The sequence below is a fragment of the Tenrec ecaudatus genome, chromosome 13 (genome assembly GCF_050624435.1).
Source record: "Tenrec ecaudatus isolate mTenEca1 chromosome 13, mTenEca1.hap1, whole genome shotgun sequence".
NCBI classification, from domain to species: domain Eukaryota; kingdom Metazoa; phylum Chordata; class Mammalia; order Afrosoricida; family Tenrecidae; genus Tenrec; species Tenrec ecaudatus.
The window spans coordinates 22,716,982-22,743,353 of record NC_134542.1 but is presented as its reverse complement, the minus strand read 5'-3'; the positions used below and the strand labels follow the sequence as shown (position 1 = coordinate 22,743,353).

The following is a 26,372-nucleotide window of genomic DNA, read 5'->3' as shown; positions in this document are numbered from 1 at the left end:
TGTGGGTAAACCGGTAGTTGTTCTTATGGCTTCGCTGTTTCTCTGGTCTATGAAAATAGATCTGAATTCCGCATGGTCAGCTCTCCTTGACCACCAGAAGCACCTCAGGAGAAAGACCGGGCTGTCTACTCTCATAAAGAGTCTCAGAAACCATGGACTTAATGGCAGTAAGATGGCAGCAGGGAGATGGCAGTGATGAAAGCTTGTCCAGTAGAGGGCGGTGGAGAGACAGTGCAGCAGGAGACACAGTGCAATCAGGTTCTCCAACTACAGGTTCTTGGAAAGCATAATAGCCAGTTGCAGCCTGCAGCCAGTAGCTCCCCCAGCACCTGCCCAAGTGTATTGAGAAGCCTCTGGTGAAGGACCCATCCATGAACAGTTTCTCAAAGACCCTAGGGGGACAGATTTCCAGCAAATTGTGCCAACATAGCACCACAGCGACACCCCTGCCCTCCAGTAAGGCACCACCATACCCTCCCTGAAAGGCTGTGTGTTTGCCGCGGGTACAGGGCTTGCTTCTTTGGGTGCTCCAAGTCAATTCTATGGGGGTGATGGTTGCTCATTGCATCTGCTATCCCTGCATTCTTTAGGGTTCTTTTTAGTTCCTCCTAGGTCGGCCCAACAAGATGTGTTAAGTGAAAAGGAGGAAGATTTGGAAGAGGCAATGTTTGGCCAAGATGGAGACCAAAGACAGTGGTGCACGTGGCTCATAATCAGCTTATGAGAGCTAATAATGAAAAACCTTAAGAATTTTTGGAGCTGGTTATTCAACACACACATTATGAAATTTGTGATATAAACTTACAACCAAATAAATCTTATTAGAACAAGTTTAATAAATATTAAAATCCCTCAATTCCTAATTATTTACTATAGTTTACTATGACCCATGCTCTTCTGGTTATTAACATCTATCTGCTTGGTGGAAATATTGTATAATAATACTATCTTAGCACTTTCTCCCAAATCTCTGCATTCAGTAACAGCTTGTTAGTAGTTTGAAATTGGTCACAGTGCAAGTGTTTACACCATAGGAAGAGGTGAACTCTACATATTTGGGCTGTTTGCCCTAAAGACTAAGAGTTAAACATTGACCACAACAGCACTGGCAGACAGGGATGCTTGTGAGGAGGAATGACCAGAAAGAAGGCGGTCTATGGACTTGAAAGGTGGAGTTACAATAAGGGAGAGGGAAACCTACTTCTCACAGAATTTCATAGAGTTCACAAAGCAGGTAAGGCTTGAGAGAGGGCTCAAAAGAGGGGTAGGCAACAGAGAGAAGAGGGGAGAAAGGGGAAAGGGCACTGAAGGCTCCGCAAGGACTGTGTGGGTGGAAGGATTCTCAGCAAGTGTTTTGTGCAGATGTGTGATATGTACAAACATAATTGGATACACCATTGGGCAGCCAGTGTCTGTCTGTGCACCAAGCAGCACAGGCCTATGTATTCACCCAGCTAGGAACTCCCAAACGCCAGTGTACATCCTTGTTTAAAACATAGATGCAGAGGCAATGCCCCACGGATTCTAATTCTTAGAACTGGAGTGGGTATTCTCAACCACATCCCAGCTACTTCGTGGCACAACATTGGGAAAAAGTGATCCCAAGAGTAATGACGTCACAGTAAAGGTGGAACCTTCTTGTGATTGGAAAGAAATGTGAGCCTACCCTCTTCTTGGATAGACAGCTCAGTAAAACGGCCAGGCTCCATTTTCTACCTCAGTGGGGGTCATGGAAAGGGGCATGGTGGTGCTCATGTCTTAAATGGTCTAAGGGATTCCCAATTAAAATAAATCATGTAGTGAAAGTGTTATCAACAGCCTCCTAAATCCATCAAAATGCACACAATGAATGTGCTTGACAAGGTTCATCTGTGAGTTAAGGTGGATGGTGTTAGAAATATTTCGTGATCCGTGAGTCTTTCTGGTTCAGGAGCCCTGGGAGTGTCGTGGGTCACTGCTGGGCTGCTGCACCCAGAGTGGCAGTTTTGACTCACCAGCCACTTCTCTGGAGAAAGACGAAGGTTTCTGTTCCTGGATGGACCCCACAAGAGCAGTCTACTCTGCTTAGTAGGTGCACTATTGTCGGGCAGAAGCGAGAGTTGGCAGGGCAGGCAGGTGGAAAGATGCCCGGGGCTGGGGAAAACATTTCAAGGATTTAGGGAGAGGCCAGGCCTCCCCCTCCCCTTTGGTGGCCTTCCAGGGCCAGATGCAGGAGGCTGACCATTACAGATAACATTGTAGCTTCATCCCGTCCCTGCAGACAGCCAAGCCCCAGTGGAAAATTCCCCTGCTACTCCCTCCCCCACATACAGGCTATAAAACTCTTCACCTCTTGCCCAGACAGTGCGACTTTGCAGGCCCCAGCTGAGGACCTGTGAACCTTGCCAGGGTGCCAAGGATGCTCCCGTCTCTGTGTCCATACTCCCTTCCTTCTCTGGCCCCAATCAGGGACCCATGAGCCTGTCCCAGGTTTCTGAAATAAACCTCTGAAACTGTTTCTGCCTTTTCCTTCTTTCTTTCTTCCTTCACCAAACCTGCCTTACAACTAGAAGCCAGAATCCACTAGGTGTCAGTCAGTTTGAACTGAGTGTTTTCAGAACTCCAATGGATGTCAGTTAGGAAGACTCTGCCATGTTGAAGAGCTAATCCATGAAAGTTGTGTCAAAGTATCAAGTGGTTGAGATATAGTCTATCAATGAGGTCTGTCTGACCATAATCCCTTTTGGGATGTATTGCAAATTCTTTCACCTGTTGGTATATAATATAACCAACTGTTGTTAAACATTACAATTGAAAGCCTTGTGACCTCCTAGCAACCAGATTTTATGCTTGGTAAAGTGTAATCATTGAAATGAGGTGGTGTCAGTGATAAAGAAAGGAAAATATCTGCTGCATCACAACTGGGAAGAAGAAATCAACAGAGAGACGTTTTAATGGTTTAAGACCAAAATATGGGTTGGTGTAATCTGCTAATGATATTTCTTAAACAAAAGTAATTCCCAGGAAGAATCAATTGAAGACAGAATCCAACACTTATAAATTTGTATAAAATTTAAGCAATGAAATAGGAAGTTATGTTGGCTGGTAAATCAAGATGCAAATTAAGCACTGCAAGAAAATATTGGATATAAATTTATTTTTCCCTTGATTTAAGAGGGTTTATACAAAGATGTCTTCATTAACAAAACAAGCTATACATTGATTACTATATAAGGCTCTATTTATACAAAGTATTTGCCTATAAAAATCAGCTATGCTGTACCTCGCCTATAATCATAGTTATAGCACCATTCAGAGTTTTTCTCTACCTTCACAATTAAGTAAAAACAATATTTTGAAGGTTCGTAACCCATGTAATTGTTATTGATTTCAGTGTGCTCATTTTCTAAATGCCTTTCTTAGCTATCTCTCCCTGCTATCCAGTGTACTCTGACTCATAGGGCCTGACAAGACCGAGTCGAACTGCCTCTGTGAGTTCCCGAGTCTGTAAATAGTTACGGCATCAGGAAGCCTCCGCATTCGTACAACGAGCAGCTGGCAGGTTCAAACAGCCCACCTTGCCGTTAGCAGATCAACACATAACCTAGTATGTCACCAGACCTCCTATTTTAATTTCTAAAAGTATTTTAATTTCTCTTCTTAATTTTATTTACTTATTTTTAAAGTAAAAGAACATTTTATTGGAAGCCCTTACAACTCTAATTACAATCCATCCATCAGTTGTATCAGGCATATTTGTACAGATGTTGCCATCATTCTTTTCTAGACTTTTACTTTCTATTGAACCCTTAGTACCAGAGCTCCTCTTGTTTTCCCTCTTTCCTCCACCGTCATGGTCCTTGATAGATTATAAATTATTATTGTTCACATATTCCCTTCTTAATTTTTATTTAATTACAAGTTAAAGTGAATTTGTTTTGAGAAATAATTTTTGCATCAATAAAATGTACAGCACTTCTAGAAAGCAGAATGTGATTTTTTAATACAAAGTATAAACTCTCATGTCTTTCTCGAGATGTTAAGGCACTTGGGGAAAAAGAAAGCCTCGTTTTCTTAGCTTAGAGCCTATGCTTATTTTTGTAAAATGCCTTCAGTTTTTTGACAGTTGAAAAGTCCCCTATTCCTTCAGGCCAGTTGTCATGATCTGTTAATGAAGTAGAAAATTTAGGTCATTTGTTAGCCAACCAATCAGTGACAAGCCCTTATCTCTGAAAGTCAGCCAAGGAAGAATTCACAACCACACTTTCAGCTTACATATATGGAGAGGCATAAACACACACACACACACACACATTGTGCATCCATACTGAGAATATTTCTCAGGGTTCAAATTTCACCCAACTGTGGGCATGCGCACACACAAACAGAAACCCTACACTTAATGTATAATGTTACATTATATAATAAGAATATTTTCTGCAGTTTAGAACATGGCATTTAAAAGCCTTATCATGAATAAAAACATTCGGCATCCTCACTTTGATAATCTAGATTTCACAAGGGTCCTCAAACTCTGGCCCGTGGGCCACATGCGGCCCGCAGAGGTCATTCATCCAGCCCACCAGGTGTTTTTGCCTCATATCTTGTTTTGATTCAAAGTAAGATATGCAGTGTGCATAGGAATTTGTTCATAGTTTTTTTTAACCTGTAGTATGGCCCTCCAACGGGTCTGAGGGACAGTGAACTGACCCTTTGTTTAAAAAGTTTCAGGACCCCTGGTCTACAAGGGGATGGGAACGCCTGGCCCAAAGGCCGTATAAGGCCCCTGAAGTCATCAAAACCAGCTGACACCCAATGCCTGCCGGAGAGAAGCAATTCCAGTAATCATATCACATTACAAGTGAATTAAATGTCTGACCATTATGGGCTGTGAATTATAAATATCGAAATGGCCCTAGCCTGAACAAACAGAAAAGCTCTCCACCCACTTGTAGAAGAACAGAAATCTGTTCTACACCAATGGCTTAACACAACACTAGTCACATACGCCTTCCTGCACTGCTCACCTGGTATGTGGACTGCGTGGTTGTACAGAGACTGGCCCCCATCCACATCCACCAGCTGCCCAGTAATGAAGGAAGCTCCGGGAGATAGCAGGAAGCACACCAGCGAGGACACCTGGAAAGACAAATGGACTCAGGCGCAGGTAAAAGCAGCCACTCCCAGGTTGTGCAGCTTTGCACTCCACAATACAGCCTTCTCCAAGCTCAGGGCTGTAACCGTAAATCCTGTGGTACAACTACACCGGAGTGGCAGCAGGCAGTCTCTTCCTCTCTGAGCATCGTTTAAATCAAGGTGCAGTGCACCGGTCAGATCCGAGTCCAGGTCTGCCACGTGCAGGGAAAGGATTGTAGAGTTGTCTGCTCCCTGACTAAGGTCAAGGCTGATGAGAGCACCAGGAGAGATGGAGGCAAAGGCAGACAGGAACTGAGTTGTGTTCGTGGGAGACCAGCAGGGTCGGGATCAACAGAGAAGGCACCTGCCCTGCAAACCACAGGTGCCGGGGTCTGTGTTTCTGGCTTCCTGAGGCCTGGTGTAGTGGGTGCTCCTATGTCCCAGGAGAGCTGGTTCGGAAACTGCTCGATTTATTTTAGGTTCTCTTGAGTAACTATGTGCGTGCGACCAGATTAGGCTCAACAGGAGAGCTGTGGAGGTAATCAGAGCCACTTCGTAGGGCTGTGGACAGTCCTTGGCAGGTGCCCGAGAAGCAGAGCAGGCAGAGATGCGGGCACCCACGGTTTACTAAGGTGGGGCGCTGGGAGAGAGAAAGGATACGAGGGACGCAGGACTGAGTAAAGCTGAAGTCTCACATCTAACTCAACTTCAACTCCTACCCAAGAAGCCACTCACTGTTTCCTCTCGGCAGGCCGCCCTCTGTCCTCCCTGCTCTGTTTGCAACTCCTTCCTGATCACCAGCTCTTTCCCATCCCGGTTACATCCTCAAATGTATCTGCCCTGGAAAACGCTTTCTTCTCTCTGTAGCCACCACTTTCTCTTCTGCCCCTCCCGGAGGTTCTGGGGGAGGGTCTCCTGAGCAGTTGTCCATGTGCAGTCAGCAGAAGTCTGGACGTCCCCAAGCCCTTTCTGGGGGGGTTGCCAGGGAAACACATCTGCCTTCATACTAAGGCCCTGTGTGTCAAGTTTTTCGTGCTGACAAGGCTGCAAAAGCAATGGTGGGGACCTGTCAAAGCCTCAGTCTGACTGGAGACAGTAGTAACATGAAAGGGCGCTAACCAAAGTGACCTTACTCTTTGGTAGCCGCATCCAGGGAGAGGTGGGGGAGGGGTGGGGGAGGGAGGCTGTGTAATGTTAGGATATCCTTCATAAAGGAGTAAAATCTGTTACTTCCACTATATCTTTATCCTTCAACACACATCTTTTCAAATACTCATGTTAAAGAAACCCCAGTTTTACTTAAAAGAATGGATCCAACTACAGGCGTTGACCCTTGGACTCGTGGCAGACGTTTCCCCCAAAGTAAACAGAGCCTGCCGCGCTACGGAAAACAACCAGCAGCATTTGTGGCCAATGGCAACATTTGAGCTTTCAAGTGAAAATGAGAATTTTGGAAAGCTTGCATCATCCATCACCATGACCTTGACCGCTTCCTAATACTTTTCTGAGAAGTTTGTTGGTGCTACATATAAATGTCACTTCATATGTGTCACGAAGTATGACAACCTGAAGAAGATTTCCATAACTCAATAATGAACTACTATTTCCCAGAAGGCCCATCCTGATGGTACAAAGCCCTGCACGGTGAGAGATCTGCCAAGGGTGAGACACATCAATGACTGCTGATGGAACGGAGAACCAAAAAGGCCCTCGGCATGGCTTCACTCCACCCTGCAGTGTTTGAGATGAAACTACCTGTCGAATCTCAGAGAAAAAACACCCACAACGATGTGAGCAGGCTAATGACAGCTTCTCCTTTTCCATCGACCTACCTGGGTGAGGGCAGATTTTCTTCATGGAGGTCAACCGAAACTATGTGCTGTGAAAGACTGCTCTCAGAGAGACAGGAGAAATAGAGACGGTCCGCTAGCCCGGCATGAGTGAGATATGCAGGACAGGTAGAACAATGCCATTCTTCACATTACAGCGCTCACTGCTTTCCTTTAGCAAACGTTGGTATTTTTTCATTTAAAAATATTCTTGAGGCTCAAGCAGAAAGAAATGCTTTGAAAATGATGATGGTAACATACGTACAAATGCGCTTCACACAATGGATGAATGCGTGGATTGTTATAAGAGCTGTAAGAGGCCCATTAACAGTATTTAATAAAAAATATTCTGGATGTTAGCATGTAACGCACTTATTACTATTACTCTTAAATGAATTAACCAGTTTAAATGATTTTGTTCACATTAATACAGTAAAATCAAGAATAGGGCACCTAGGATGATAGCAGTCTGTTCAAAGTGAAAGTGGTATCACAGGTGTCTCTTGATTGAAAGTCTTTATAGACTCCTCTTAGCTTTCAGACGCCCAAGCATCTTGCTTACCCTGGTCCCCAAGTCACTCACCAATATCCTCGCAAGTATAAGATGCGGTATCTATTAATTCAGGAGCTTAGCTTCATGAAATTTGGAAATTTACCCCTTCCCTCAGAAGTGCCTGACTGTGATCAAGGAAATTCACTGTACAATTATTATAAAAAACACAAATAGAAAAAACATACCATATATACTCGAGTATAAGCTGACCCGAGTATAAGCCGAGGTACCTAATTATTAACTGGGAAACCAGAAAAGCTGATTGACTCGAGTATAAGCCTAGGGTGGGAAATGCAGGGTGTGAATTGCAGAGACCAGAGGGGAGAGACGCAGCACACCAACAGACCAAACCTTACCAGTTCAGTTTAGGGCATAAGTGATTCACTAAGGGTGCTTCTGGAATTGGAGCCATCACATCATAGGACGGCTTTGATTGGTTAGATGTGAGTAAACAAACATTCAAAGCCCTGCAGTGTCAGTGGCGCTCTGAATGAACAGCAATTACCCGCGAGATCTTACACCTCGCAGGGGTACCACTGACCCGTGTATAAGCTGAACCCGTTTTTGAGCACATTTTTGTGCTGAAAAACTCGGCTTATACGTGAGTATATACGGTATTTAAGAATAACCTACGGTAAGTGTTCTACAGTGAGGGCTGATAACCTAAGTAAATTATGGCACATCCACAACAAATTGTAATGAAAAGCATTCAGTAGAATCACTTTGGTAAAAAATGTAACATGTTGTCACATTGGATGAATAGATCGATTGTGATGAGTTGTAGAAGCCCCCAATAAAATGATTTTTTTAAAATGTAAGCACGTATGTACATATGTATATTTGTTTATGCATAATAAATTTCTAAAACGCATATCAAACTGGTAAGGAAAGCTAGTTTTATTAATTGGTAGAGAGTGCTCCTAATTAAACAGTCAATGATGCCGAAATTTTGCTGTATAATTCATCTTTTCCATAGATTTTAAATGTTAGCTTTATTCTGCACTAAACTATCATGTGCATGAATCAAGAATCTGTTCTGTCCTAAGTTTACTCCATTATGGGAACAGTACTCAGACTTTGAAACCCCTGTAGTTTTCAATGTCCACCCGCTGCCATTGAGTGCCATTGGCTCCACTCCCAGAGCCCTGGCCGAGGGTTTCCAAGACTGCAGACCCGACAGCAGCAGAGAGCCTCATCCTTCTTCCAAGGGAAGGCTGCTGGGTTTGACCTGCCAACGCTGTGGTTCACAGGCCGGAGACTAACCCTCAGAGCCACGTGAGTTCTACATGTGGTTTCCCTATATAGCTACACGGCATTGGGGTATCTGGAAGAGTGCATGATTTGCCATTCTTGTTTCTCAAGATAATTTTTTTGCTATTCTTGCATACGTATATTTTTGGTAGACACACTTTAGAATCTGTGTGCTGAATGACACCAATAGATCCGTTTTCTGCCCTGATTTGGGGGAACAGAACTGCTCCTCCCCACTGAGCATGTCTCTCTGTTTAGTTTGGTCTTTCCCTCTGCTCCCGAGTCTGAGTTTGTTTGTCGTTGTTTTCCTTAGAGCTAAGTTTGGTTTGAGGAGGCAGCTCTAGTAACACAGGGGCTTTTGTCCTGGGTTACAGGGTCTCTGGCTGCGAACTCAAAGATCAGGGGTCTGAACCCATCACAGCCCTCTGCAGAGAAAGATGAGGCAGCCCATTTCCTTCCAGATTTATAGCTGCAGACACCCGGGGACACGATTCGCTCTTTCCAATAAGGTCAACCCATACAGGGGAAGTCTGAGTAGGATTTGACAGCAGACGTTTGTTGGGTTGGGTTTGGCTTTATTCCTGTCTCTTTTAGTTTTTACTATTATTGTGGGAAAATATCTCTTTTAAAAAAAATAAGGGCTCAAGTAAAAGCAAATGTTTTGAGAATGATGATGGCAATAAATGTACAAATGTGCTTCACACAGTGGATATAGGTATGCATTGTGATGAGTCGTGAGAGCCCCCAAGAAAATGATTTTTTTAAAGAAATTACATTTCAAGGCTGATATTGTTGGCATTTTAAAAAGTTATTGGGTTTACATACTTCTATCACGTGTCCTTAGTGAAATCTTGTGTAGACTCAGAAAGCCATAATCCTCTGGCTTACTGAGCGTCCTGCGTACCTGTACGGCCAGGAACTCATTTACTGGAAGGGGCAGTGACACAATGGCACATGCTGTTCGTATGTCGCACTGAGTTTACACCTGAGTAAAGACCGCTGCTCTTATTCCAAACACAACCAGGATGTTCTGGAAAGCCAGCAGGCAGAGGAAATGGTGTGGAGGAAGTGGGCATCATCCTATGTCAGTCGGCCAGACCCTATCAAAAGGGCCCCAAGTGTTGGAAATGTCCAAGATAGAGCAGTCATTTTCATCGACCTTAGAAATGTACATTACCTCCTCAGGAGTTCCTAGTCGTTTGGCTGGGATATGCTGATAGTTCCCAAACAATTCGTCTGCAAGATCACCATAGTTGGCAAAAGCAGTCTCAGAGTATATGATGCCCTATGATCGAAAGGAGAGCAGAAAGGATTGAAGCGCGGGAAGGTCAGTGTTAACTGCTAAGACATCAGCACAGTCCCGTGGTGGACTCTAACCATGAGCAACGAATACCAGAAAAGCGAGCCAGTTGCCAGGTTGGTTCCAACCCCGGGTGACCCTGCAGGAAGAAGAGAACTGCCCGAGAGAGGCCAACGTGGCCATCTTTAGGGAAGCAGATTGTCCTCCCACGGAGCGGCTGGTGGGTCCGAACCTCTGACTTTAGCTAGCAGATGAGCAGGTACCCAGGGCCCCACCAGGACTCCCTATCACAAAATAAAGTAGCTTACATGGAAAAGGAAAGTTAACGTAAACACTGTAAATTTCCAGGCCCAGGGATCCTTTATCTGAGCTGTCACAGCTTAGTCAGCAACTATTGACGCGTATTTTATCTAAACTTTCAGTCTGTGACCTCCTTTCCCTGAATAGCCAACCAAGCCTTGGTTTCTTTTTTCTTTTTCCATAAAAGACGTTGTTCCTGAAAAGCATAATTCTAGGAATAGATCAGAGAGGGCCTTGGCTAGGAATCATGGGGCTTGTATTTTTCACAAGGTGAGTCTGGCTATGGAACACCTAGGAGACTTTGTAGCGCTGTCTTGGCTTCTCACCTCCCGTGACAATAAATAGACTAACATCTTCATGAAGAATTCTCTTATTTATTTTTCACCAGCGTTCAAGAGCTCAAAATGCCACAGGGAATGATTGAGCTACTTGTTACTGACTTATAACTACACAGAAGTTTGGAGGAAGAAGAAAAAGGAGAGATGAGATGGAAGTTGAGAAACAATTGGAAGCATGAATTACTCCAAATGATATTGGCTTCCAATCACACCCTCAGGTGGGAAGGCACTCAAAATACGATGAGGGAAGAGAGCCCTCCTCAGCGGAGAGCTGACCATGACATTGACATGGAGGGAGCAACTCTCTCAGGCCCTGCATTGGCTGGGGTGGGGGTGGGGGAGGCACCACTAGAAAGGAGAAGGACCAGCTGCAACATCCTTTAAGGATCAGAATGCAGATGTGCACAGCAGGAACCAAGGACACTTGAACATGGTCAAAGTTTAATAGAACCCATGCTTATCACACCAAAGACCAGACAACAGCACAGAGGAAGTAGAATTTAAGCTGAGTTTTGCGGGTTGGCAGAGATATTTAGTTTAATTTCTCTTTTGAAGTTCATGGCCAGCAATGTTCAAAGAAGCAAAAGTTAGAGCTTGTTTCTCAAAAATCATGGTATTTGAAGTTGACTATGCTGTTTGTATTTGGGTGTTGTTGTTTGGTTTTGTTTTTCATTTAGTTACTACTCCAGGGAACTTTTCTCTTAACTACTAATTAAATCCTCACTTGGGAGTTCTTATCTAAAAATCTCACTTTAGGTTTTTTTTTCCTGGCAAAAGATTAATAATATCAAAGAAATATCAACGTGAGCTGAATATTTCCTTGTGCATTTGCTTTGCCTCAGGAACTCTTGAATATAAAGATGTCTGGGCTTCCAAGGTTGGGGTAAGCTTCATACAATGCTATTTTTTCTTAAAACATTTAACAGATCATTTTAACATACAACCACGATCGCAAACCACTGACTTAATTTAAACTTCTTAACAACATTATTGTTAACCAAATACTTTTGTAATATAAATTAGGCTTTCCATTGGATCTACGTTACAAAGTAAATATTCAATATTGTATGTACATATAACAAATTGCTCAATCAATATACCACAGGAGGATTTAGGAAAAACACAATTTTGTCAACAGCTGTCGCAAAACTGTTTCACATCAATGGTTTACCTACCGGACCAACACAATTGATCCTTACTCCACAGTGGGCCCATTCCAAAGCTAAGTTTTTGGTGAGGTAATAAACGCCTGCTCTTGCAGCTCCACTGTGCCTTTAAAAACATAAAACATAAATGTTAGATAAATCATATTCCAATGAATATTTCTCTCAATGACCTAAGTTGACAACTGTATGAAAACCCTACAAGTACATTCTGCTTATAAATTTCTGTCTTGTTGATGTTTGCCAAAACAATAGGTAAGCAATTAGGTCTTCCGATATTAAAACCAAACCAAGCGTCCTCATGACCTAGCGCTATGACAGAAATAACAGGAATGGGTGGCCTTGACAAACAGCAAGGGAGGTGACTGCATGGCCAGCCAAGCCAAGGGAAGAGGCAGACCCCTGACAACATCATGGCTGCCCCTAGCAAGTTCCCTGTGCGGTGGTTCCAGGAGCCGTGGCATCACTGGCAGGGCTCACACACCCAGCTCGTCAGGTGCCCTTAGCAGAGTTGCTGATGCTGACGGTCTGGAGTGGGGCTGGTGGATTTGCACTTCTACCAAGTAAGTTCCCAAGTGATTATAACACTACTGGTCCAGACATCACAATGTGAGTGCCTCTGCCCTAGATTTTTGCTTAAGTGTGTTCAGATTTTATTATTTCTAGTCAACTGACCATGTAATGAGAAATAAACGCAGTGGGCAGGCTGGTGGGATTTGCTTAGAGGGAGTACTCTCTGCTTATTGTGAATTAGAAATGTTGGGGCATCTTTTTGTGGATCCTTAGTAGTAACCGCTGAGCAGCTCTGCCTACAGTTGCAAAGGAATACCCATTCTATGCAAACCTCAGTTAACACATAGATGGACTTCACGTCCACACTTTAAAGAAAAGGCTCTTCCCAAACACTGATGCCCAGTTGATTAACCTCTCGATTAGGATCATCAGAGAAAAACACAGGGCATCCGGATAAGTCTGGTAAACAAAACTTTGCATTCCAGAATCATTTAGTAAAAGCATCTCTCACAAAGTTGTTGGGACATTTAGAAAATTATTTAACTGGGTATCTCGGGCTTTTGGCATCTGTATGAATGGGAATTTTTTTAAAGTACAAATACAGGGAAATGCTAATTACTGAAACTGAGTTCAATTCAGGAAATTTTCCCTGCCCCATTTCCCCACATTCAGAAAGCAAAACGCCCCAACAGAGGAAGAAATACATACAACTGCTTACACAGCCATTGCACCGATGAGACACACAACATTCCTCCTTGAGGCTTCCTCACCACCACCTCCGCCCCCACTATCGTGACCCCAATCCTGCCTTTCTGTTCTGGCTAGACCAGAGCATGTACAAGGCTACAGATAAGGGCTCACAACACAAAGAATCCAGGTCGGGAAGTAGCGATAGCAGGAGGTTAGGGCGAATGTTGGGGGGAGGAGAGAAGGAAGGGAAAGCTGATCAAATGATTGACACATACTCCAATAGCCCCAAGGAAATGAGCAATAGAAAGGTGGGTGAAAGGAGACAGTGGTCAGTATAAGATATGAAAATAATAATAATTTATAAATTATCAAGTGTTCACGAGGGTGGGAAGAGTGAGCGAGAGAGGGAAAAAAGAGGAGCTGATACCAAGGGCTCAAATAGAAAGTAAATGTTTAGAAAACGATGATGGCAACATATGTACAAATGTGCTTCATATACTGGATGTATGGGTTGTTAGAAGAGCTGTAAGAGCCCCCGATGAAATGATCTTAAAAAAAAAATGCTTACCCAACCATGGGAAATACATATTCACTAAGAAAAACAATATTGACGATCGATCCTCCATGCTCTTTCATCCAGGAGTTGTACACTGTATGACACAAGGGCAGCCCAATTAAATAGTGTCCTCAATCCACCCCCCCCCCATTTCCATCGCTGCAGGCTGCCAACTCCATCTGTGTTAAATCCTTTTTAAAAATAAGAAGTCTTATTGCTCTATATCATACATGATAAAATTCAACTGATTGGAGTGCACAGTTTCATTATATTTTCACAAACGCGCACAGTTGTGCAACCATCAGCACGATCCAGTTTCAGAGCCCTTGCACCAACTCCCGCCCCCTCCAGGTACCCCCCTGATCTTTCTCAACACCCCAGCCTCCAATGACACGTCTCCCTTTTAAGCCCAGGTCTCCCATGGGATCAGACAACATGCTGTCTTCCTTGTCTAGCGTCTTTCACTCAGCGTGCTTCTGAGGTTCATATATTCTACATGCTAAGAATGCAGAAAGAGGCTGGGGCTGCGATCCTATCCCTCAGTTGACATCCCTCGGTGCAATGGTTAAGCCCATGGGTGCTCACTGAAAGGGGTGGGGGTTTGACTCCACCTCGAGCACTGGTTCTCCATCCTCCTCAATGCCACGTCTCTGTCATACCATTTCTTGTGATGTGGTGACCCCCAACCATAATATTATTTTCGTTTCCCTTTCATCACTGTTATTTTGATACTGTGATGAATCTGCCGACCCTTATGAAAGGGTCTTTCAACCCCCAAGGGGGTCACAACCCACAGGTTGAGAACCTCTGATGTAGAGACGCTCAGAAGAAAGGTCTGGTGATCACCAGATCGACTGTCTGACCCACCCATGGGTGAGAATGGAGTCAACAGCAACCATCTGTTATCTCTTTGTTGCATGAAACACTTGATCTCTGGGTGACCTCACAGGATTTCTAATGGGAGGGAGAAATAAAGTTCTATCTCACTGAAGCACCTTTTATCATTATTATTTTCAATGGAGTGGCCAACCAGTGTTTCCTTCAATTGTGCATTGGGTCGTTACTGGTAGGAGCCGATTTAATGGCGCCTAACAACAATAACAACCAACCATGTATCACAATAAACTGGACCTTTTTTTTTAATCCAGAACTTTATACGAGTAGTTAAAGATGAAAGTGAAGATTTCTTTGTAAGACCTATAACTCAAAAGTGACACAGTTGTTAAAGTGCTCTGCTGATAACCAGAAGGTGGGCAGTTCAAGCCTAGCAGGCACTCTCTGTGGGGAAGATGGGACAGGGGGCTTCCATGGAGATTCTCAGTCTTAGAAACTCTCTCGGGGCAGTTCGACGCTGGTCTCTAAGCTCTGATGGATCTGAATCAACAGCAGTGGGTCTTAAGGGTTGGACTTAAATATACGAACTGTGCAGCTTGACCAAACACCTATGTTTGGCATAGGGTAAGACCCCAAGGGTCAGAATTATAAAGTTGTTCTCTACTTTGTCATCTTAAAACGTCTTAGATGATATATAAAGGAATCCTTAAAATCCAGCATCAAGAATTTAACATTACAGCCTAGTAAAACATAATCTATCATCGAAAAGCAACCCAAGCGAATTAAAAATTGTTAGAAATCATGGGGCTCATTCTCTGAGGAGACTGTTCTCACAGAAGATCTCTCTCAATAATTAATACGTTGATCTTTACTACAGATTAACAGATTCACTTCTTTGAAAGAATAAATGTGAATATTTGCTGTAATTTAATGAAATTTTTTAGTTAGATCTTTGTACAGATATTTAATCATTTTCTCTTGACAAATCCCTAAAAATAAGGTGGTAAAATCAAAGATACCTTTGTTTTACAAATAATGCTAAGTCAATATCGTAATTTATAACCCTATAACGAAAACAGAAAATCCTCACTGTCATCAAGTCATTTCTGACCCACAGCAACCCTAGAGGACAGGGTGGACCTGCCCCTGTGAGTTTCTGAGACTCTGTAACAGGAGTGGAAGGCCTCGTCTTCCTCCTTAGCAACAGCTGGTGGTTTTGAACTGCTGACCTTGCAGTGATCAAACCAACGCATAACCACTTCACAACCGGCTCCTTTTTTACAATCCGGCAGGCGTGAGGAAATCAGGGTGATAGGTGTTAAAGCGAGACAGATTCTGGGTCCCTCTCTGAGGGTGCTCTGAGATCCCCAAAGAAGACACCTTGGTTTTCCAGGCGGTAGGTCACACTTGCCTGCTTTGCACATGTAGAAGGTGCCTGTCAGGTTGGTTTCAATCACAGTATGCCATCCCTTTGCACTGATGTGTTCAGCAGGAGACAGGAACTGGCCTCCCCCGTTGTTTACCAAGAAATTGATCTTACCATAAAGATCTAAAGTGGATTTCACCAAATTGTTCACCTAGAGGAAGGCATGCAAAATAAAAACTGATCAATCATATCCTCTTGCTTGTGCTGATTGATTGCTGTAGGGAAGCAAGCTTGCATAAGATCACCCCAAGGGCATGGACTCACCCAGTGAGGCAAGCAAAGGTCATATTAGCTTTAGCGCCTCGAGCCCAGCCTCATATGCATGTGAAAGTTGGACACTGAATAAAGACAACCACAGCATTGTTAGGTTTGAACTGTGATGCTGGAGAAGACTATGGAAATTACCATGGACAGCTACAAAGACACACAATCCCTCTTGGAAGAAGTATGGCCTGAGGCAAGGATGGGGTGACTCCATCTCACATAAGTTAGACATGTTGTCAGGAGAGACCAGTTCCTGGAGAAAGACAACATGCTTGCCATGTCGAAGGGCAGTGAAGGAGAAAAGATCCTCAAGGAGAGGATGGACACAGTGGCTGCCACATGGGCTCAGACAATGGAGAGGCTGGAACAGGACAGGGCAGGGCTGTGTTCTGTTGTGCACAGGGGGTCGCTATGGGATGCAACGGGTTTGATGGCACTGAACAGCCACCATACCCAAGCCGAATGCCTCTTGATGAAATCAGGTGAAAATGAGCATGCAGTAAGGGCTTCCTTGGCACAAAAATTAAGACTACTCATTGAAAGGCTGGAGGTTCAAATCCAGCCAGATGTACTTTGGGAGCCAGGCTGGCTATCTGCTTCCAAGTGATCATAACCATTACAACTCTACAGAGTAGTTCTGCTATGTACACAGAGGTTGCTATGAGTTGGAATTAACTGGCAGGCAATTAAACACACTCTCTCTCCCTCTCTCTGTTTCCAACCCAGGCTGGTGAAAGAGTAACCACCATTGTGAATGGCACAGGAAATGGTTGGACTGGAAGTTCATGACCAAACATGTTCAGCAAAAACAAATGATCACAGAGGTCCTTTCCCCGTGGCAGCCCTGACACAGAAACTGGACAAAAGGTGCGAGGGCACACCAGATGTCATCTTAGTGGCTTTGGCATGATTGGCAGTTACTTGGATGATGCAGAGACAAACAAACGCATGCGCCCATTTGTAAGGCTTAGTTTATATGAGGACCTTAGCCAACGGGTCTAAGAAATTCAGCTGTGGAATGAGGAGCGGTGGAGGTACTGCCAAGGCCAAGGTTGTTACCAGTAAAAAGGAAATGAAGACAGATTCAGCCATGAGTTTTCCTGCAACAATTATGAGGCATTTTGTCAGAGAATTAATAAACTATTAAAAAAAAAAACACCGCCAAAAGGTCAGCGCGCCAACTCACAGCAACCTTAAAAGAAAAAGTAGAAGTACCTCTGTGAGTTTGGGAGACGTAACATTTGGTTTTTTTTGAGACTAACTCTTGACAGGAGTAGAAAAGCCCATCTTTCTCCCTAGGAGTGTCTGGTGGTTTTAAATTGCTGACATTTTGGTTAGCAGCCCGGTGCGTAACCACTATGCCACTGGGGATCCTTAATAAACTATAGAAACTTATAAATGTATGCAGCAAGAATTAGAAATGCTGTGTCTTGGGGAACCCATCCTTGCTTAACTTCCCTATCCGGCCCCTTCTATGGGGGCTATTCTGTCACATCCATTACTTGGTCATGAGTCTCCTTCACAGGCTCTGCTTCTAGTGAGTCTCCTCCCAGACCTCCTAGCCCACGGAGGGCGCGCAATGCTGTCAGATTAGGGACAGAAAAGAAGCAAAGGTACAGGTGCATCTGCATTACCTCCTCCTCTTTGCGGATGTTGCACTGGATAGGAGTGACCTGAGCCTGCTGGTCGGGAGGCAAGCTGGCCTTCAGTTCTTCTGAAGCGGCCTTTAGTCTATCAAATTTGCGAGATGCAATGACCACATTACACCCTGCGGAGAAAAGCAGCGAGAGAACAGTAAATAGGCTCAGGCTTGAAAAGTGCTGGTGTTCCTGTAAAAGAACTAAATAAACGGGTGGATGATACTCATGTGTCTGGACCAGATGGAGCAAAAGGAACCGGATTTATACTCCACCACAAAGCAGCAAAGAAAGGAATGAAATCTAAGAAACAGCAGTTTGCAGGCATCGGGCATCAGGTGGCACAAAACTGCAATTCCTGATAGAGCGGAAAGGTGGGCCCTGTGACTGCCAAGTTTAACGCCTGGAGCAGCGGTTCTCAGCCGGGGGGTCGGGACCCCTTTCAGGGTGGAATGACCCTTTCACAGGGGTTGCCGGATTCATAACACTAGCAAAATGAACTTATGCAATAGCACCAAAAATAATTTTATGGTTCGGGGGGTCACCACAGCATGAGGAACTGTATGAAAGGGGCGCGACATTAGCAAGGTGGAGAAACGCTGACCTAGGGGGAGTGTGCAGGCAGCAGCAGGAGGGGGGAAAGACCAACAGCTCCTGGGATGGAGGAGACAAGTCCAGAGAGGGTAAGGCAGCTCCAAGGCACAGGGCACAGAGAAGTGCCCATGGAAGAGGACAGAGGTTTACAGAGGGCGCCCCCAGTTTTGAGCTGAGTGCCCGCTGCGCCACATAAGGGAAACAGTCACTGTGTTAGTTACCTAGCGATGCTCCACCAGAAATCCTGCAAGAAGTGGCTTCAACCAACTGATATTTATTTCCTGATGCTTCTGTGGCTAGAAGTGAAAATGCACTGTGCTGGCTCTAGGGGAAAGCTTTCTTTGTGAGCTTTGGAAGACTGGGCTTTATCTCCATGAGCTTCTGCTCCTGGGGAGTCTCCATGTAGCTGGGCATCTCCCTTCCCCCATCTCTGCTTGGTCCCCCCAGTTTAACCTTTTGATATCTCAAAATGGATTGACTCAGCATACACCCAGTTCTAACCCTGCCTCATCACCATAACAAAAAAACCCATTTCCAAATGGAATTATCACCACAGGCATGGAGCTTTACAAGTATTTGGGAGGACACAATGCAATCCCTAACAAAATCATAGTTAACAAACACACTTGTAAGCTGAGGGTTTAAAGCTGAACATTCATGGTTCTTGAAGAAGCAGAAGACAGCTATACCAAGATACCTGAGCTGTGGGTAGGCAGACAATCATTGATTTATTCCATCAATGCCCTATATGCTGCCCGTATGATATATATTACTCTGGCAAACCTGTAACTGACATTCTCAGTGAGTATTATTGTAAAATTTCCCAGAGAACCAACTCCCATTGTTCGTGTAAATACCATCCAGCCATGAAAGGATTTATTCTGTACAAGTAAATAATTCAGGTACTGTAATAGGATGTTAGCCTACATTGGCCCAATATCCCTCTCTCAGCAGAGTTTTAAAAAAATTAGTACCAAGGCCTAATTACAGACAATAATAATAGGGAGATGTTTGATAAGACTCTCTGCCATAAATGAACAAGCAGGACTCTAATGGCAGATTTAAAAAGAAGAAAGATCCAGGAATGGGTTTGGGGGCACCCACCAAACCTAGCTCCAATTTAAGAACAATTACTTCTTATATCATGGTCCCGCTCAGTACTCACGCTGAGAAAGGGAACACAGAAATCATGGGTGCTATAGCAAAGTGTGGTGAAAAAATTAGATGGTGCCCGGCTATCACATAAAATAGCATCTCAGGTCTTAAAAGCTTGTTTCCAGAGAAGCAGCCATCTCAGTGAGATGTCAACTAAGTTCCCATTGAAGTAGCACACCAACAACAGTGACCAAAGGATTGTACATCATATAATCCAAAGTTAATGGAGGGAATCCAGTATCAGAGCCTAAATTGTGAGAATCTTGTTTGCAGAAAGCTATGGATGACAGTGTGAGCCCGAGAGACATCTGTGAGATCCACACAGGACAAAATCTGCCAGTGATCTCCCCCTGTCCATAGTAGAAGGTAGAAGGATGGGAGGAAACTGGTTACTGTAATAATTAGCCGAAGTAAAGCCATTTTTAATTAAGTAAACAGTCTACACCAGACCTAAAGTGCAACCACAGGCCTTATAGCATTCTCAGAGAAACCAAATAGCCCCTTGTTCTTAGTACTGGCAATAGATTATCCTGTACCAGGTAAGTGCGCCACCGCCTAACCACAAAGTGGGCTTCTGTACCAGCTTGCTTGCTGAGCTGCACAGCCGACTGTTTGATGAAGCCCTATAAAAAGCTAAGTCTGTAAGCAGGAGAGACCGACCAGCCAAGCTCCCTCTTCCTTTCAGGCTTCTGGTCCCTGCGCACGTTGTTGTTGTTGTTGTTCTTCGTCGTCGTCCTTTTTGTTAATAAACTCTTTATTCTTCCAATCTCACATCTCAGTTGTTCTTGTCGGGCTCATGTACAACATTACCAAACAGAGTGCACTGGCAAGATGACTACACAAGATCAAGATGATAAACTTGACTTGAACAGTTAAAACCTTGTCAGGTAATCCACCCTCTGATGGACACTGGGAATTATCTGGTTCTCAACATTTTCTGTGAATTTTTCGTGGTTTGTTGTTGATATCGGGGATTTATCTCAGATGACTTTTGTCATGGAGGGTGACGCTCTTGAATTTTTGTTACATGTTTTTCTGTTTTTCAGTATAAGAAACGCAGGATTGATGAACCTACAGAGATAGCAAATAGAAGAGGGTTCCTTGGTGTGTGGGGGGCAGTGGGTAAAAGGGAGCTGATATCAAGGAGTTCAAGAAGATGAGAATGTTTTGAAAGATTGTGGAAGAAATTGCACAATACTCTTGGATGTGACTGAGCTATTGTACAGTATGATATGTGTATTTCTTCCTAAAAAAAGCGTTTTCTGGGGGAATAAATGTCATGGTAAAACTCCTTTCACCGAAAGAAGTCTATTTCCCCCACACAAAATTAAGCATATGCTATTTCTCTGAACATGTGAGGTGAGCCTTCCTTCCTTCACCAGAATCGTGGAGCCATGGTGACCATCAATTACAAAAGCCAGTCTTCTTAAGGCTTCAGACTGTGCTGCTGGGGAAAAAAAGCTCTAGTGCTGATGTAAATTTACCGAACAAGAAAATACAGCATTAAGAAAACTATCAAGGGAGATGCGCCACGGCTTCTGTAGCGACGGCTCTCGCTGTGTCTGAGCTGCTCTAACCCCTCCCCCAGGACCGTCGCAGTCGGCTAGTCCGCGCTTCACGGTGACCACGTGCGACCGAAAGGCCGTGATCCAAAATGCCGACATGTCGGAGGAGATGCAAGAGGACTCGGTGGAGTGCGCGACTCAGGCGCTGGAGAAATACAACCTAGAGAAGGACATTGCGGCCACATCAAGAAGGAGTTTGACAAGAAGTACAGTCCCACTTGGCACTGCATTGTGGGCAGAAACTTTGGTAGTTATGTGACACATGAAACGAAGCCCTTCATTTACTTCTACCTGGGCCAAGTGGCCATCCTTCTGTTGAAATCTGGTTAGAGCATGGATTGTGCCCACACACCCGGGGATCCATCCAAAACCAAGGACTGCCGCCTCAATTCCAAATACCAGAGACTGGACTCTTCAGCCTTGCTAGGAACACCTCCACCTTTGAACCTTTTTGTGCTGTTTGGTACAGGACCTCCTCTGGACTCCTTTGTGGTTATAAAGCAATTAGCAAAACGGCTTACATTTGTATTTATTTTCTATTCCATACTTTGCCCTGCCTCATGGTTTTTTTTTTTCTTTCCTCACAATTCATGCTTCTCAAAAAAAAAAAAAAAATCTGTTGGAGATGTGTGCAAAATAAAAAAGAAAACTATCAAGGATCTTATTGGGCAAACAAAGATCCTACTCATAAAAAGTCTAGGTCCGCCTTTTGAGTAAAACGGCAGGGAGTTCTGATTTTTTTCAGGGGATTCTTTGTAGCCTGCTGGGTATCTGTGGGGCCACTCAGCACATGATCAGCAGTTCAAAAGCACCATCTGCTCCAGAATCAGCTTGACAGACTTACCTTTGGTTTGGGTGATACCCCTGAAAAAGGACAGAGGATGGTGTTGAGAATGGAGTGGGCAGAGATGGGAGTAAAACTACACCAGGGCCAGATTCCACCAAGAAACCAAACCCAATGTCATAAAGTCAATTCCAACTCATAATTAAGTCTACAGGCAGAGGAGAACTGCTCCTTGAGGTTTCTTAGCTGGGTGGTCTTTCCAGGAGCAGAGAGCCCCATCTGTCTCCCTCCCTTGGAGCAGCCTCTGGGGTTGTCTGGGTCTGATCTGCCACCCATACAGTTAACATCCAACAGCCCTATTAATTATTAACTTAACCCACAGCCCCACCTGGGTGCCATAGGGACAGATTGAAAAGACCAAATCCGCTGCCAGCAAGTCAATTCCAACACATAGTTTCTATATATTTAGTTTCTGAGACCCAATCTTTGAGTCAAGCAGCCTCATCCTCCTTACCCTTAGTTTTCAGCCTCTGACTTGAGGTGAGTAGCCCAATGCCTGTAGTTCTGGGGGAACAAACTCTCCGCTGGACTGTTTTTTGTTTGGGTGTTGCTTATTTTCCTGAATTAGTTGTGAGAGCTCTTCCTATCATAAGACAATTTGTCATATGTTTGAAAAGCTTTCCTCTAAGCTTTAAAATATGTGTATGCTGGAGTCAGCCAGGAGACATATCTCCATGGCGGTAGGATGACCTATTTTCCCCTTGGGGTTTCTTGACTTGATTATGTGCTGACAAACTCCTCCTTTTACCACTTAGCTTCAAAAACTGAATGTAGGTTCTTATTGTGCTTTTGATAAGAGATCAAGAAGGTATGGTCAGCCCCTCTCGCTACAGTGAACAATCTTAGTGTCCTTAGGCCATTAAATGGCCTCTTTCCAGAGCTCCGGATTGCTCCAACTAGGTAATACTACGTAAATAGGTAGGTAATAGCTACTCCTTAGGCAAAAAGTCACAGATGTCGTTATTAATAAATAGCCTGGACATCTGGACATAATAACTTTGGCTTTTTTAATTGTTTGGTTCCATTTTTAACTGGTGCCTCCAAGTCTCGCACACAATGTCTCCAGGAGAAGCCCTTTCCCCTTTCTCCCATGCTCTTGCCCCTCCTTGTTTTCCAACCCCCCACTCTCCCTGTGCCACTGTTACTCTCCCTCTTGGGACCCTCGCCCGCAAGGCCTACTCACACACCCAAGTGCAGGAGCTCCTTTGTTATGGCTTTTCCGATGCCGGTGCCCCCGCCGGTGACGATGGCCACTTGATTCCGCAGCAGGTCCATCGCCAGACAACTCTTGTTCTTGGTCTTGGAAGTCATGATCCCGAAACACCAAACAGGCAACTGCAGACACACCAGCAGATCACAGACCTTAGAAAGGACATCCCACATGACCACCCGAGCCCCGCCCCTCCCAATTCCACCCCACCGCCGCTCCGCTTGGCCCGCCCCTGCTCTCAGCCCCGCCCCGTCCCCAACCCTCCTCTCTCCAACAGCATTTCCGCTCATCCCCGCCCCGTCCCTCTCGGCCCCGCCCCGGCGCTCAGCCCCACCCCTCCCAGCGGCCCCGCCCGCCACAGGCCGGGCTCTGGAACCTCAGCGCTGGACCGCTTCAGAATGGAAGCTCCCTGATGGTCCCCATCCTCTGCGGTTTCCGACCGTCGGGCACGTGCGGGTGAGACTTCTCGTTCTTTAAAATAATAATAGAATTCAATGTCATTGAGGGAGGAACTGGGTACAAAATGTAGGGTGTGCTCTCTTCCGAAATTAATTCCTCATTGCTATCGCTCTCACGGTTAATTAAATTTCAGTCCCCAAGGCAGCTTGGAAAAGAGAAGCCTCAGATCAGGAGGCCTTGCCGGGCCCTTCATCAGCGGACGCTGGATGATGCTGGGGCTCTGCCCACTGTGTGCAGCAGGGCAGTCTGTCCGGGAACAAACCCAGCATTTCAGACCTGTTTGTCCTTGGTGTGAGCACAGGCGTGGGAGTGACGGTTATGGTAGCAGTTGTCCCCAAAGCTAAAATAATAAATGATTTGCAAAATCAGCTCAGCCCCACCTCCATTTCATTTCCCTCTCCCCACCCAGGAATGAAGGGAAGAAGCCACCAAAGCCAGACTTGGGAACCTATCCAAGTCAGCCAGACTGCCTAACAATTGAACCCCAAAGTGCCAAACAATTGAACCCCAAAGTGGATATTGTCTTGCAGGGTGGTGCATGCTTCCTGCAAAGCATACACAAACACCCAAAAACCCAAATAAACAAACAAACAAAAACCACCCGCAATTGTAGCGTGTTTTGGGGGGTCTTGCTCCTTCCTTATGGAGAAACACGCCTGATGAGGATGGGGGAGATGTCTTACTGAGTTGAGGTGCCTGGTGACAGCGACGGGCTAGTCGTATTGTCATCCCTATTGTTCATCTCGCTCAATCCACCACAGTATCATTGCACCCGGAGTAGCCCTGTGAGACGTGGACTGAAAACTCGCCAGCTGTGGCAGGTGCTGTGGCAGTACCAGGCTGGGCAGGCTGCTCTGTCTAAGTCAGATGCTACACCGGGTGCTGCATTTTCCTTTGTCAGCTATTAAAATAATTTAAAAGCGAACATCACCGCATCACCGTTCTTTTGCTGGATACCCCCTAGGCTTCACAAAGCCCATTGGAAAACCGGCTGGTTCCTGTGGAATCAGGCCCCTCTACTCCACTGGGTCTCACCCACCAACAGGGCTGCAGTTCTTCCTCACCACCCACCCTGCCTCCCCTCCCACCAGCCCCCTGCCCTCGTCTGACCCCTTTTCAGAAACACTTCCCCTTCTCCTGCTTGCTGATAGATTTCCAGATAGTTGCTGATGGGTGCAGGCAGGTTGGTCCCACTCATCTTGAAACTATATATCACCATCCGCACAGCAGCAGGTGAGTTGGAGTCACAGCCACTGAGTTCATCAGAGTGTCCTCTTCTTCACTGACCCTCTCCCAAGCATGATGATGTCCTTCTTTGGGAACTGGTCCCTTCAGATAACATGTCCAACGTGAGAGAGACAAAGTCAATGAAATTCCAGTGCGTACGCATGAAGGAAGAAAGTGAAACTAGACTGCTCTTTAAAACAGGATGCTCAGACATCTCACGTAATTCGGACACGATTACCAGACCCTGGAAAAGGACATCCTGCTTGGGACAATAGAGTCTGAAGAAAAAGAGGTGGGGAGCCTCCAGGAGATAGATTGACAACAGGGTATGTAACAATGGGCTCAAACGTAACCATCGTGATGGTGCAGAAACCGGTGGTGAATTGTTCTGTGGTACCAAACCAAAAACCGAAGTTTGCTGCCAGGGAGTCAATGCTGACTCATAGTGACTGTCTGGGGGTTTCTACGTCTGTAACTGGTTACAGGGGTGGAACACCCAGGGTTTTTCCCTTCAGGATTGCTGGAGGTAGTAGTCTCAAACTGTTGACCTTGCAGGTCACAGCCTAACTCAGAAACACTACACCCCAAAGTTCCCTATGAGTAGGAGCTGACTGAATGTCATCTAACAACAAACAGATGTAGAGAGGACCCACTAGCATCTTCTACCAAAGCCAATTGCATAGCTATGGCCAAATGAAAATAATCATACCATCATCTTCATGACGTCTTTAAAAAAATAGAAAAGTAAATTGAAATCAGAAAATTCAAAGCATTGCTGCAGGAAAGTATAATTTGTGGTGCTTTGATCCTAATGACAGAAATATTCTTTTATAGCAGAAAAAGTTCTGAGGGGTATCTCACTCCATAATTCCAAAAAATTCCATGCTTCCCTCCACCCACACATGGTGGGGGGCAGGGGTGGGAACTCACTCTCCCTGCCATAGAGTTAATGCCAACTCATCTTGACCTTACAGGGTAGGGTGGAACTGCCCCCCCTGTGTTTCAGAAACTCTATATCTTTATGGAAGTAGAGAGCCCCATCTTTCTCCCACGGAGTCACTGGTGGCTTCAAACTGCTGTCCTTGAAGTTACCCGCTCAAAGCATAACTACAACACACTCTAATAATCCTGTTCAATAGGGCTTTTTTTAAATTAAATTTTATTATTATTTTAAAAATCACTTTATTGCGGGCTCATACAATTCTTATTGGGAGTTCATACAACTCACAATCCATCCATCCATTGTGTCAAGCACATTTTCACTTTGCCCTCATCATTTTCAAAACATTGTCTTTCTACTTGAGCTCTTGGTATCAGCTCCTCATTTTCCCCTCCCTTCCTGACCCTCCCTCGCTCACGAACCCTTGATAATTTAAAAATTGTTTTCATGTCTTACACTGTCTGATATCTCCCTTCATACACTTTTCTGTTGTCTGTCCCCTAGGGAGCAGATTATATGTAGATAATTATGATCAGTTGCCTCTTTCTACCCCACCTTCCCCTTACCATTCTGGTATCTCTACTATCATGATTGGTCCTGAGGGGTTTG

At 44.8% G+C, this 26,372-nt stretch overlaps 2 protein-coding genes across 2 annotated transcripts in view; one reads left to right on the top strand and one right to left on the bottom strand.

Moving 5' to 3' along the window:
• Nucleotides 1–3,147: 3,147 nt before the first annotated feature.
• On the bottom strand, nt 3,148–23,295 carry LOC142424428 (peroxisomal trans-2-enoyl-CoA reductase-like). Its single transcript, XM_075529625.1, has 8 exons — nt 23,115–23,295; nt 17,767–17,900; nt 15,854–16,019; nt 13,621–13,702; nt 11,862–11,958; nt 9,926–10,033; nt 5,007–5,118; nt 3,148–4,144 (listed from the first exon to the last, which is right to left on the bottom strand). Exons 1-8 carry the CDS (start codon nt 23,236–23,238, stop codon nt 4,059–4,061), a joined length of 909 nt encoding a protein of 302 aa, XP_075385740.1. The 5' UTR covers nt 23,239–23,295; the 3' UTR covers nt 3,148–4,058.
• Nucleotides 23,296–23,483: 188 nt separating this feature from the next.
• Nucleotides 23,484–26,372, top strand: part of LOC142424368 (transmembrane protein 169) — a 35,938-nt gene continuing 33,049 nt past the window's right edge. Inside the window, exon 1 of the mRNA XM_075529526.1 lies at nt 23,484–23,593. The gene's annotated coding sequence lies outside the window, so the exon portion shown is untranslated. The remainder of the gene's footprint in view (nt 23,594–26,372) is intronic.

Bases quoted from the DNA above. Each gene is read 5' to 3' on its own strand.
- LOC142424428 (XM_075529625.1), bottom strand. From the start codon at position 23,238: ATGACTTCCAAGACCAAGAACAAGAGTTGTCTGGCGATGGACCTGCTG. The intron at 11,959-13,620 runs GTAAGCATTTTT...ATGTTTTTAAAG, and splicing joins TATGTATTTCCCATGGTTGG to GCACAGTGGAGCTGCAAGAG. The intron at 4,145-5,006 runs GTGAGCAGTGCA...CTTCATTAACAG, and splicing joins CCACGCAGTCCACATACCAG to ATCATGACAACTGGCCTGAA.